We start from the raw sequence: 14,501 nt of genomic DNA on the forward strand, positions 1-14,501 counted from the left end.
CTGGACAAGTCGCCAGTTCATCGCAGGGCTGACACATAGACAGACAACCACTCACACTCACATTCACACCTACGGGCAATTCAGAGTCATGCATATCATGTATGTCTTTGGACTGTGGGAGGAAGCCGGGGAACCAGGAGAGAACCCACGCAGACACGGGGAGAACATGCAAACTCCACACAGAAAGGCCCTGCTCCAGCCAGCTGGAGGATCCAAACTCAGGACCTTCTTGCTGTGAGGCGGAACTGCTAACCACTGCACCACCATGCCGCCCTATGAATTAAAATCAATATACTATATGCAAAGTAGATTTTTTATGGTGGATTATTACTGTCTAGTATGTGTCAGCAATTAGCAACAATATTTATTTTCATTCATTTTCATTTTTTGTGCAGTATTAGATTTAGAGTAAAGAATCTCCCCTATAGTCCATGTAAAATGACCATTGTTTTTTATCACTCTTACTACACTTAAAAGTTTTCACCTTCTTCCTCAGCTTACACAAAAATATCATTCAATCTTTATATAAATGCAAGAAATAGACTACTGAATATAAAAACACAAAATTTATCACAGACAAGCACATATATAAATAAATAAATAAATAAATAAATAAATATATACCTGATCCACGGTGTCGACCACTCCCTTCCAGAGATTGTAATCCTTGATCAACTGGGGTTTGCGCTTTTGGTCATCCACGACTGCTGGCTACTTACCTACTTACCTACACCTACACCTACTTACCTACACGCACACTTACTCACTTACACCATCCACACCTTCACTTACTTAGTTTTTCTGTGAGAGCACCTGCACAAAGTCACTGTTCTCAATATCTAAACAAACCAGACTTTCTTTTACTTTTCCCACACTGCTGCATCTTTGATGCATGATGCTGTTATTACATGAAGGTGTGTGTATGTGTTTGTGTGTGTGTGTGTATGTAAATGTGCTGCTGCAAAATGCAATATTTTTATTGCTTGACCAATCACATGACTCTGAAGTTAGATGAACTTGTTTTAAAAGCAAAAGTCAAACTCAAGCTGAGGTTACACTTCACATATGGGTTTACAGTGAGCTATTTTTGTCCATATGGATTTTAATGTCTGTACTTTGGATACACACACAAACTAATTTGTTAAACATACATATGCACTAGATGCTGACATCACTGGCAACAGATAGAAACCACTTAAGTTGAATTTATTATTTCAGCTGTTTTGCAGGAGCTTGCAGAATCAATTCAGCTCAAGGGTTGAAACAGGGCTGTAATGAAAACCAATGGCAAATATGGGAAAATGGTGTCATCTAGTAGTAAATATTTTCTTTGCGTTTTTAATCCTCTTTCACACTGGACAGAAAAAAAATTGAAAGAAATCAATTTTTAAGGTTTTTTTTAAGGGGATCAAAGAATTGTGGTTTTAATGGAAGTCAATGAACACAAAAATGTGTCGAGGGAGCTGAAAGGAAGTAAATTTCTGACACAGTGTTTTTTAGACCTATTATAAAAGCTGATGCTGAATTTCAAAAACTGACCAAAAAAGACATAGAAATAGAAATTTTATGCCATTTGCATGAACACAGCCAAAACAGTTGTAAAAACAAAACTCAAAAACACAAAAATGTGTATGAGGGTGCACAGAGGGTTAAAGTGGAACTGACTACTGCAGAGTCACATGACCTGGCAATGAATAACAATTACCCTTTCCCATTGGAAACAAAACCAAGATGATAGTTGATGTCAGTGCATTTTCATCTTTTACAAAAGGGGCTGCAGTGGTTTAGAATGAATTATGCTGGTGTGTATGCTTGCTTCAAAACAGTGAGCCTCATGCAAAAACCACTCATATGGAAAGATTTGTTCTTAAGTGGTGTGTACTAGAGATTTAAGAGAACTTGTCATAGTTACTAATTTTCTTGTATTTTTTTTTTTTTTCCCACATACGAACACAATGTACCAGATCCAGATCTGTTGTAGGGCCATGTGCAGTCAGTCTGCTGTTATCACTCATATATATCTGCAAATGCAGGTTTATGAAGTCTCTGTCCAGAGAAATATCCTCTCTTATTCTGTCCTCAGTCTCTGTGATGGAAACTTTCCCTTCACCCCCTTCTCCTTGCAGTCATCTTTTGCCCCTTGCTGTGGCAAGGCGTGTTTTTCGTCTTTGAAGCCATTTTTATATTGAGACATTTCTTCTTTATTTCAGTGACAGTCTGACCCTCAGGTAACATGGCATAAACAGCACTTTCCTGTTCTTTTGTTTAAGCAGGTCTTTTCATTCCACTGCTGATGCTGTTACAATGACAGATTTTCCTTCATGGATCTCTGAAAGCAGGATGTCAAACTCTGAACTTGTAAAGTTCTTCTTTTTACACTTTGATGATACTTTTATGAATGAACACTTCCTGTCATATGGGGCATGAAGTGCAGTCTTATATGGTGTTATTGGGGCATTAATTATGATAATTTACAACTGTCATGCATGTGCAGTCCAATACACACAGGTGGATCATTTACACAGTTATCTTAAGTTACGACCATTTGTTGAATCTGACGCGGTATGTTCATACGAGCCATTCATATGAAAAAAGTAAGAGAAACTTAAGATAAGAACATGAAAATGTTCTTGCATGAGGTCCAGTGTCTTTCAATCCTGTTGCTGTAACCTTGACTATGCAAACTATGCAAAAGTGAAACATTTCCAAAAAGCTGCACAGAGCCAAAGAAAATATGTTTTTTCTTGTAACTCAAAAGGCATTTAAGACTTCATCACACAATTCAAGAATTCTCTTGTTGTCTCATGAATAGGATCCACCATGTTTACAAGACACTAGCACAGAATGAAAAAACTGAAAATAAAAGCTACCTTCTGGTGTCTATATGTGACCCAAAGTTTTAATTCAGAAGAATCTTACTTCTGTGGAATCTGGTGCAGCAGAAAGCTCCTAATGTCCCCAGGAGGATGGAGAGGGCAAGGAAGGCACCCACTGCCACACCAATGATGACGGCCAGTCGCAGAGTCTCTGAACAAACACAGCAGGACATTTCAAAGGGATTTAGCTGTGCTTCTTATTTCTTCCTCATTTTCTTGTTTTCAGACACACAGACACCTACACATGTGCACTCACGTACAAGCACACACACCCACACAAACTGACACATTAGCAAGTGGTTTGACAAGCTGGTTAGGAGATGTAACTCAAGTGAGGCACTTAAAAATCTTCAGTTTGAACCTCTTTGGCCAGACTGAAAATTGGAAGTAATGTTGAAAAGATGCTCAACTCAATATAGTGTCTTTAAAGATCAATAGCTTTGAAAATGATGCTGCTGATTTTAAAACATTGAAATATGTTCATCAGTAATAAAAGAATTGCGTCCTCATTTTCTTTGTTCACGTCCTCCATTTGTTAACTTTTTATAGTTCTCATGCCTGATTGGAGAGTTTACAATTTAACACCTGAGTGTCTGTATACCTGACAGCCTTGTTTGATCCATTGTTTGAATTGTGTGGTATTTTGACAAGCAGAGCTTTGAAAGGACAAAGTGACATAATGTTAGATTTCTGTATCTAATGTGGAGAAGTGTATTTAGTGATTTTAAAAGCACTGTTTAGCGTTTGGAGTGAAGTTTTGCTTCTTTAGTGTCAGGTGTCACTAACTGTGTGTCATTTTTCATTTTCGTGTGCAGGAAATTGTAAAAAACTGTAAATGAACTCAGGAAAATCCTCCAGAAACTAGACAGGCTTTACTTTGTGTTATCTAATCTCTTTTTATAATGAAGCTGTACCACACACAGACAGATGTTAGTGCACTTATTTATATTAGTATTAATTTAGCAAGGGGCTGCAGAGACCCCTACATTTCAAGGGGTTATCCTTCAATAAATTCTCAAATAAATATTTATATGAATGCATCAAAATGTTGTTTATATCATGCATATGGATGCACATACAAAACATGTAGGTAGTTTAAAACATTCTCTTCTTCATTGAATTCACGCTATTCCGCTGAATATCATTTGGAGGCGTGAATCTACCATGAAATCTTGCAACGCACCCACAAAACAAATGAAGTTTAGTTAATTGTAATGTAACTTTAGACTGCAGATCAGAAAACACTGTGTATTGTTTTTTGAAAGCACTTAAGGCTATAATAAACTTATTTTGTTGTGAATTCAGCAATTTGTGGTCATGTAGCAAGCATAGATGCTAGGAAGCTGCTTACACAGCTGCTCCTACAAGAAAATGCAGGGAACAATTCAATAATTTGTGTGTAAAAATTGTTGACTAAATGATAATTGAGTAACAATCAGCCATGTCATGTTCATCTTCATTTTATTGTGATGACTTGTGTCCTGTTCAGTTGCAGAGAACAGCAAAAAGCTCTTAACATGAAACCAGCTGTCAGCTTTAACTACTGAATACCAGCAGTTTAACTGCTGTCAGTGATTTTTGGAGTGATAAGACTGTGTCTATATTAGGACACTACATGCTGGTTTCACAGACAAGGCTTAATCCTAGTCCCAGACTAAAATAAACTATTAATTTAAAGTGACTGATCTTAAAATAGTCCCAAATTTATCCTGTTCTGGATCAAAATAAGCCAATTACAGGGGGAGAATTAGAGCTACACTAGGACTTAATTAAAGCTTAAATTAACCCTTCAAAAAGACACGTTCAACTTCTGCTTAGTTCTGAGAGCAAGGACTATTTGGAATCTAAGTCAGAGATGCCCAAACCTTTTTCCCTGGAAGGCCAAAGCCAAAAGCAAACACCTATTGTATTGTTGTATTGGATTGTGTAGTTAAGCTGCAAAATGGTGCCATGATCCAAACTTTTCTTAAATAACTGACTTCCTGAACTAAGTTTCACTATGCTTGACTGCTCAGATTATGAAAATAATTAATAATTATGAATGAATTATTACAATTTTCAAAAACTGAACAATATCCGGCGGGCCAAATTGAACCTTATGGCAAGCCAACTTTGAAGCCTGGGAACCACAAGTTTGGTTGTCTCAAAAATCATACCAGTCCTACAGTTTTCTATTCCATTCTAGGTTTTGTCAGCTCCATTAGTTACTTACCTTACTCCACTACTCCATAGTCTCTGACTAAGCCAAATTTAAGCCACTTTCCTGAAAGGTTATAGTTTAAAGTGTAACTTGCAGGTTAAATGTCCTAATGAGATTTATGCATAATCTTGTGTAAAATTACATTTTTAAAACTTAATTTAAGATTTCTTTGGCATTGTGGTCAGCAGACAGTCAGACCGCTGTTTTAGTTACAGAGGCAGCAGTGAAGGAGTTTGTGTCCCTGTAGCTACATAATGATTCGGCATGGTCACTGGAAGTGAAATGCACTGTAAAACTAGCTAAAAAACACCAACCCAGAGAAAGATAACCACTCAGACTCAAGACAAACTACAAACAAACTACTTGCCCGTAGGTCAGAGGCAGACTCTGGCACAGCGAATACGTCTTCTTTATGTCATAGACGCGACATTGAAAAAAAGTGTTTTTTAAGAGCTTTGCTCCAACAGACCGAATTTTCCTATAATTTTTGGTCTGTATGTCAAAAAAACTTAACTAAACTTAAATTAAAGTTTTTAAAATGTCATTTTACACAAGATTATGCATAAATCTCATTAGGACATTTAATCTGCAAGTTACACTTTAACTAGTACAGATCAAGGCCTAGCTCGTGGATCAGTCTGTCTGTGACACAGGTTTTATGATTTCTGTCTAACATGTTGTTGTCTTCACCTTGTTCTTTGAGTCTTATGATCTCAGTATCAGAGCCAAAACTGTTCCATGCTGTGCAGTTGTAGATAGTCTGGAAATCAGCAGGGACGATGTTACTCATTGTCAGTGTGGAGATGACCCCTTCCTCCGTACTGACTGTCTCCACTGTGTAGCGTCCAGACGTCCCTGACTCTAAAACTGTCTCTTTCCAGGACCAGGCCTGAGGGACAATATACACATGTTAGTGGGAGCATACCTATAACAAAGAGGTGAATGCTTATTCACACATACAGAAACAGAAAAAACCCACACTCGATTTCAAGTGCCTCATTCAGCAACATTCTTTTCAACTGTCTTTTATATTTTCTCATAATTTTAATTGCGAAAGTGACTGTGAAAGTCTTGGTTCTGTTTTAGTGTAATCACATTTCAGACGTATTCCTTACATTGACAAAAACTCTTTAATATGGAAATGAATTAATAAGTAAATGGAAGGAGGGACTTTGAGACTCACAATGCGGTCAGGAGGAGGGGTGCTGCGGATGAAGCACTTGATCTGACCTTTTTCGCCGTAGAGTGCCTGTTGAGTCTGGGTGCTAGAGATAGTGGGAGGACCTGCAGAGGCACAGCCAAGGCAAAAACATTCAGTCATCACAATAAAAAGTTGCCTAAATAGCTTCCTGCTGATGGTGGACAATGGTTTCCAAACTGGGGGCCCCCCTGAGGGGGCACAGAGCCACTGCAGGGGGTACGCAGAAGACTCAAATTTTTGTAAGCTTCTGAAAGAGGGGGCAGGCCAGAAAAAGTCTGAGAGCCACTGCGATAACCTGTCCGTGATGGGCAGCTCTAATGAAAGGGCCATGCTCTCGTGCCATTAAAATTAACTACTGGCTTCAGCTAATACAGCTCTCATACTAATAGACCTATCAGCCTACATTTTATGTGCACACTTATGATGATACACTCACTTCTCATGGTTGTATAAGTGTAAACAGCTGAACTTGACTCCACTTTACTGAGAGCACTCTCCCTCATGAAGGCAGAGTTGAAGAGCTTAGAAACAACACACACAGGAGCTCTGCTTTGGTTTTGAGAAGCTGCAGCCTTTATTCACTGACGAATTCAAACTGAAACTGTTCAGGTACAGCGCTGTCACTGTACACTTACTGCCAGAGTGATGCGCTTGTGCCTTAGGGTCGTGTCTTGTGCTGATCGAAAGCGTAAGTGGAAAGCGGGAGGCGCAATGGATTTAATTTATTCAAGGTGTGTCCAAATCCAACTTTGCCCCGCCCTTTGCGCCACCAGCACAAAGCAGGATACACCTATCAGATGTGCCCAAGTGCCTTCATTAATTCACAGGCGAGTTTAGGCCGAACTTGCAATATACCAATCAGAAAGTCAGCTCTCATCACCTTTTAAGAGGCAGGTGCGCCAGCAGTGCAAGCAGTGTCAGCATGAAGGTGGATTTACCAGGAGGAAACAAAGAGAAAAGATTTTCAAAGCAAGGAGACAGATCTCCTGGTTCAAGAAGAGAATGCATGCAATATATGGAGACAGCAGGACGTCTCCAAAACAGCTTCACACTAAATAATTTACTTTACAGTAACACCCGCAAAAACCAATACAATAAATATGAACTGCAAATGTCATTCAGATGGTTATGTTTTACACTGAAGCACCTTGAAATTGTGTTGTGTTTTATAATGAATTATTATCATCATTCATTTTCTGTAACCGCTTATTCCGTAAGGGTCGCAGGCTGCTGAAGTCTATCCCAGCTGGCATTGGGCGAGAGGTGGGGTTCATCCTGGACAAGTTGCCAGTTCATCACAGGACTGACACATAGACAGACAATCACTCACACTCACATTCACACCTACGGGCAATTTAGAGTCACCAATTAACCTAGTATGCATGTGTTTGGACTGTGGGAGGAAGCCGGAGAACCCGGAGAGAACCCATGCAGACACGGGGAGAACATGCAAACTCCACACAGAAAGGCCCTGCCCCAGCAAGCCGGGGAGCTGGGAGATCGAACTCAGGACCTTCTTGCTGTGAGACGGCAGTGCTAACCACTGCACCACCGTGCCACCCTTATTATCATCATCATCATTATTAATTTTACTGGCTGAGGAGCTGGGGAGAGAGATGGTGCAGTAGAGAGGAGAGGCAAACACTACAGCTGCTCCAGCTGTCATGCTGACTCATCTGATAAAGATGATCTGACAGCTGTGATCACGGCCGTGCTCACTTTGCAGGTCTATTTAGATTTATTAGGCTTTATAATTATAATTCTTTTCCTCTTTAGTGAGTTTATCTTTAAAGATGCATGCGCACACGGCTGTTTAACATTCATGAAAAGTGTTCTGTGATTGTGGAGACGCGTGTGTGCCTTAGCCAAGCGCAAGACACACGTGATCGCTTTTAACTTCAATATATACATTTTATTACTGATAGAAAATATGTTTGAATAACACTTACCTAATCCACACTCCCGTATGAGGAAGGGAATGATCATAAATGACAGTGTTTTGTGATTGTGGAGACGTGTGTGTGTTTCGGCCAAGCCCGCCGGGTTCTACCTTGTGCAGAAAGACCACAGACTTTGCGCTTCGAGCAGGTTTTGGCTGGTCTAAAGCGCAAACGCGTTTTACTCCAATGTGCTGAGCACAAGATAGCAAACACGCCAGGCCACGCCTTCATTGTGCCTTCATGTATAGACCTCCTGCCCACATCGGCACAGACCCAGCGCACTTGCGCTGGCATAAGATAGCAAAATCACTTGCACTGGCGGTGCAATGGCTCCACAATCACCAAACACCTTAATTTATATTAGTCTTTATTTTACAGAGGAGTGTCGATTAGTGAAATGTCCTTTGAACATATCTACCAGCAATAAAGTGTGAATACTGAAGTTAATAGTGCAGGTATGTGTGTGTCTTGCCCTTGGCTGAGGTGCGCACACTCATCTCTACAATCACCAAACACCTTTCATTTATGTTTAAAAGTCGTGTACGCGCCTGTGTGTCTTTGAAGTTAATCTCATTAATAAGTACAACAGTATAAAGCCCAATAAATCTCAGCAGACCTTCAAACGGGATCACAGCTGTCTGATCGTCTTTATCAGATGAGTCAGTATGACAGGTTGAACAGCTGTAGTGTTTATGTCTGCATGTTTGTTATGATCCAGAAAAACAATGTTTAAACAATTATGATCTATAACATATAAAATATAAAAGACACTATATTTGACCACACAAGTCTGGCCCAACCTGTGAGAAAAAGTTTTGCAAAGAAATTTTGCGCACTTCACAATTTAAGAAACTCCCTTTGATTATTTTGCGGGTCAGAGGAGCGAGGATGGGAGGAGGAGATGATGATTAGGTGGGAGAGGAGAAGAAGGAGGAGCACAGAGAGACGAATATCTGCTCCTCCACCTGGCTCAGGTGGGCCAGCGGAACCGGGAAGCTTCGCGGCTGGACTGAATCGGTTCGCCTCCCCTCTCTACTGCACCATCTCTCTTCCCGCTTCTCAGCCAGCAGGGTTAATAATGATGATGATGATGATGATGATGATGATTAATTATAAAATACAACATAATTTAAAGGTGCTTCAGGTTAAAATATAAGCAGTTACAGATCTGCATGACATTTGCGGTCCATTTATTTTATTATTTTTTGCAGGCATTAATGTAAAATAAATTATTTACACATGAAGCTGTTTTGGAGACGTCCTGCTGTCTCCATATATCGCGTTTTCACTCCTCGAACCAGGAGATCTGTCTCCTCACATTAAAAATCTTTTCTCTGTGTTTCCTCCTGGTAAATCTGTCGTCATGCTGCCTGTGCTTGCACTGCTGGTGCACCTGCCTCTCAAAGATGACGAGAGCTGACTTTCTGATTGGTTTATTGCATGTTCGACCTAAACTCGCCTGTGAATTAATGAGGGCACTTGAGCACATCTGATAGGTGTATCCTGCTTTGTGCTGGTGGCGCAAAGGGCGGGGCAGGGCAAAATATCCCTCCCGCTCCTGGCACAGGATGACAAAGCTGGATTTGGACACACCTTGAATAAATTAAATCCATTGCACCTCACGCTTGCCACTTGCGCTTTAGATCAGCGTAAGATAGGGCCCTATATCACGCTCACTAAAGTTACACACTCATTGCAATTAGGGATGCGTGCAATTATTTGACTATCCAATTAAACAGCACCACCCTTGATAGTCAGCTGCAGAAACACTAGTCGTTTAAACTATTTATTAATATTTTATTCATGCACAAAGCCAGTTAACTGTTGCCTCTAAGATGTTATGCAGCCGTCCGCCACTAGTTGAGGCTGCAGCCCCATCAGACAGCAACCCCTCTTGCCATACACTGTAAGCCTGTTGCCCAGGCAAGCCCTGACGTTTATATCAACAAAGTTGGACAGATGATAGCTCGTAAAACCAGCGTGGTTTGGCAGTATTTAATCCAGACAATGGAAATAATGTTGAATGTAGACAGTGACAGAATAATAATCATGTGACCCCATTAAGCACGGACACAGACATTAACCTGCAAGCAAAGCAGCTGCTGCTGCTTCTAGCACTGCACTGTGTAGCAGGCTGGCAGCTAACATCAGTTCATTTACCCGCTGACACTGTGATCTTCAGCCTGAAAAGGTGAAGCATTAATTGAGTTGTTGTCATGTTTTGTACGTTAATGTGTAGTAGTAGTAGTAGCGTGCCTTTCAGGGGCATTTTAAGTACAATTTGGTCATTGTAGACTGCACTTAACGGCTTTGTAGTATCTGTTGTTCCATTAGTTGTGCATGTATAGATGTGTATCATAGAAGAAGTTAAGATTGAGTATATATGTGACCATGTTGGAATGTTACAAGGTTAAAGGTTAAAAGGGTGGAAGTGAATTAGGTATAGGAGAGGGTTCAGTCGTAGGTTTATAGGGGTCCTGTTTACAGGGGGCAATATATCTGTAATTCCTTTGTTTGGAGAAAGAGATGCTCTGGAATTGACAGAGACCATATGCTAAGAGAAGCCCTGTTGTTTATGCAATTATATGTTAAAGAGATGTATGCATACTCCTATAAAGGTTGGTTGAAACCACAGTTCTGGGAGAGACTCATCCTGGCTTTAAGTCATCTCCCAGGCAAACCATGGTGCCTGTATGATAACTGGTCTTTTTGTAATAAACCTATTTTATACAAAGCCAGTGTCAGCGAGGTTCCTTCATCATCTACACATCATCAAGGTTGAGAAACAACAGCTTCAAATGGCTTTTAATATGCACAGTTTTTTTAACATTATAAATTAATAAATTCTGATCAATTTTAACTGCTTTCTGAGTGTTTTCTTAGTGTTAGACTCATTGACTAGTCTAAATTAAATATTGTGTTTATTCGACAGGGAAATTAGTCGCCAGGAACATCCCTAATTTCAACACACTACTCTGACCGATGAGTAGTCTGCAGTGTTTTGCTAGCTTACCTTTATCACTGGGACTTAACCAAAAGTACTCCCAAATAGGGGCAGAGGTCTTTTTTTTAACTCATTAGTCAGGATAGTCATCATACATTCTAACATTGAGATCTGTCATTTTAAAATGTATTTCCTCCTCTTCATTCACAGTAACGTGAAGCTGATGTGATAGTTTGCAGTGTGTGATGCACTTCCCCCCGTCTGTCTGTGTCGTGCTTACAGCCACATCCAGGGCTGTTCTGTGACTTTGTCTGACAGAAATGACAATTAAATAAAACTATTTATCATGTTTGATGAGCACCAACATGCAGTAGTGTTCATAATCTATAGCTCAGAAAAGAAAACTGCATTTCATATGCGCATGCACACTTTACCGCAGCAAGCTCTGAAAATACCAGTCTGTCTGTCTGTTCAGACAATATATGGACATGATGTTACTCGTCTGAAGTGTACATCATTTTAAAACAAGATTATCTGTCACTCAATCAAGGTTTAGTTACAGCCAGGATTGTAAAAAGTATTCAGATCCTTTACTCCAGCAAAAGTACTAATACCACACAGTAAAAATACTTCACGACAAGTAAAACTCCTGCATTCACAAAACCTTACTTAAGTAAAAGCATAGAAATATCAGATGTATGTACTTAAATAAAAGTAGTCATGCTGCAGTGAAATGTTCTTTGTCAGTGTTATTATATCTTATGTGTTTGGATTCATATTATTGCTGCATTAATGTAACTGGTGTTTACTGCTGTAGATGTTTAAGTTAGAGGCCCCTTTTGGCTACTTTAATCTACGATGTGTCATAGTCTATAAGACCATGATGCATTCTAAAAAGTAAATAAAAGAGCCTTTTTCAGCTTTGTGAATCGAGAAATCCAGTATTTGCCCCTGGGATGTAGGGTAAAGGGATATGGCTGGATAAAACAGAACTCAAGTAAAGTACAAAATAATTACAGTTCTTGATGTAAATTTACTTAGTAACTGTCTACCAGTGATTACAACTAATGCAAGATGGAAATTAAAAGACTGACTTTGACTTCTGATTGATTAAATATTGAATTTAAAATCAGTTACCTAACTTATTCCAGACCCAATGCTCATTGTTATGTTTTGGTATTTTCAACTGTTATGACCCAGGTTGTAAAGAGTGTTATTGTATGGCAATATATTCTAGGCAATAAATATCTATTTTTTTGTAGCTCATTCTGTTTTATATAGATCAACTTCAATCAGTCAATCGATTAAACTTTATATAGCACTTTTCATGCAAACAGAATGCAACACAAAGTGCTTCACACAATAAAAACAATAAAACACACACACACACACACACACACACACACACACACACACACACACAAAAGACATTGTAATGGTAAAGACTAAAATAAGAACAGCACTCATACATTTTTTTTTAGATCAATCAATAAATAATGAATAAGTTAAAATAAGATGAAATAAATAAGTAACAAAATAGAAGGATATGCCAGCTAGAAAAACAAATTAATACAAGTAAATGAATAGATAAATGCAGAAGAATAATAAATACAAAATAAATAAAGAGATAAAGTTTAATTAAAAGCCAGAACAAAAAGGTAAGTCTTGAGTTTGCTTTTAAAAAAAGATTCTCTGCAGCCCTCAGGTCTTCAAGCAGGCTGTGTCATGGTGTTGGATTTTGTTGGTTATTTCCTGTTTTATTTTGGTAGTTTCTGTTCCTCCCTCATGTGTTTTGGTTTTACTTCCTGTCTTTGTCTGTTTTCCCGCTCCTTTTGATCACCTATTATTTTCACCTGTCATTGACTGCCCTCACCTGTGTCTTGTTATCCTCCCCTCCCTAGTGTATTTAATCCTGTGTCTTGTCCTCTTTTGTTGTTGGTTCATACTCGTTTCTTGTCCGTGTTTCTTCTCTTAGATGGATGTGTTTGGGCTTTTCCTTCCCTGGAATTTTGATTATTGCATCTCCTGGAGTTCTAGTTGCTTTGTAAGTTTTTGTATTTGTTTTTCTCTGACTTGTTTGAGACTCGCTCCCTTACATTAGTGTAAGCTTTTGTTTGTTTTTGTTAATCATTAAATTTCTTGGAACTGCTCTGCTCTGTGTTGTCTGCATTTGGGTCCTCCACCTTGTTGAATTGTAACAGGCTGTTCCACAGATGTGGACCATAGCTGTGAAACAATGCCTCACCGAGGGTTCGTTCTAACTTTGGGGATAATTAAAAAGCCACTACCTGAAGACCTGAGGGTTCTAGAGGGCTCATATGATAAAAGCAAAGCTTTAAAAATAAAATCCAGTTTTTGTTATATTTCTAATATGCGGTTCAAAACTAAAATTCAAATCAAAGATAACTCCAAGGTTTTTCACTTGTTGACTGGCTTTTAGTGCCAGCTCTTGCAGTTTTGCACTGAGTCTCTCTCTCTGAGCTTCAGGACTAATAATTAAGACCTCAGGTTTGTCCTGGTTGAGTTGAAGGGATTTTTCTGCCATCCAGGACTTGATGTGTAAAATACAGAGCATCAGTTGGCCCAGAGTCATCAGGAGACACAGCGATGGACAGCTGTGTAGACACCAAACACTGCATATGACCACAAACACACTATCATCACTGTGGAGCATGGTGGTGGCAGCATCATGCTGTGGGGATGTTTTTCAGCAACCGGCCCTGGAAAACTTGTAAAGTTGGAGGGTGAACTGAATACAGCAAAATATAGTGAAATTCTGGAAGACAATCTGTTTTAGTCTGCAAGAAAACTACAACTTATTTATTTATTTATTTTCCAGCAAGACAATGATTGAAGCACACAGCATAAGCTGAGTCAAAGCCCAGACCTCAATCCAACAGAGACTTTGTGGCTGGACTTGAAAAGGGCTGCTTATACCTAATCCCCATGCAACCTGACAGAGCTTGAGCAGTTTTACAAAGAATGGAGTAAAATTGCACCGTCCACATATGTAAGCCTGATTGAGACCTATCCACACAGACTCAGTGCTGTGATTGCAGCCAAAGGTGTATCTACTAAATACTGACTAGAAGTGGGTGAATTTTTATGCAATCACTTATTTTACATTATATGTATATATATACTACCAGTCAAAAGTTTTAGAACACCACAATTTTTCCAGTTTTTTTTATTGAAATTCGAGCAGTTCAAGTCCAATGAATAGTTTGAAATGGTACAAAGGTAAAAAAAAATGGCTACCCAAAACTGAAAAATAATGTACATTTCAGAATTAGACAAAAAAGGCCTTTTTCAGGGAACAAGAAATGGGTTAACAACTGAA

General features: G+C 39.2%; 1 protein-coding gene across 1 annotated transcript in view; it reads right to left on the bottom strand.

The window, feature by feature from the left end:
* Positions 1–14,501, bottom strand: part of LOC146318500 (kin of IRRE-like protein 3) — a 462,133-nt gene that overhangs the window by 24,587 nt on the left and 423,045 nt on the right. Inside the window, exons 10-12 of the mRNA XM_084730401.1 lie at positions 6,260–6,360; positions 5,767–5,965; positions 2,920–3,027 (exon numbers count right to left, since the gene is read on the bottom strand). Of these exons, the coding sequence (XP_084586527.1) occupies positions 2,920–3,027; positions 5,767–5,965; positions 6,260–6,360 (408 nt within the window). The remainder of the gene's footprint in view (positions 1–2,919; positions 3,028–5,766; positions 5,966–6,259; positions 6,361–14,501) is intronic.

The sequence above is a fragment of the Lutjanus erythropterus genome, chromosome 11, assembly GCF_056507025.1.
Source record: "Lutjanus erythropterus isolate fLutEry1 chromosome 11, fLutEry1.hap2, whole genome shotgun sequence".
In the NCBI taxonomy this organism is placed as follows: domain Eukaryota; kingdom Metazoa; phylum Chordata; class Actinopteri; order Lutjaniformes; family Lutjanidae; genus Lutjanus; species Lutjanus erythropterus.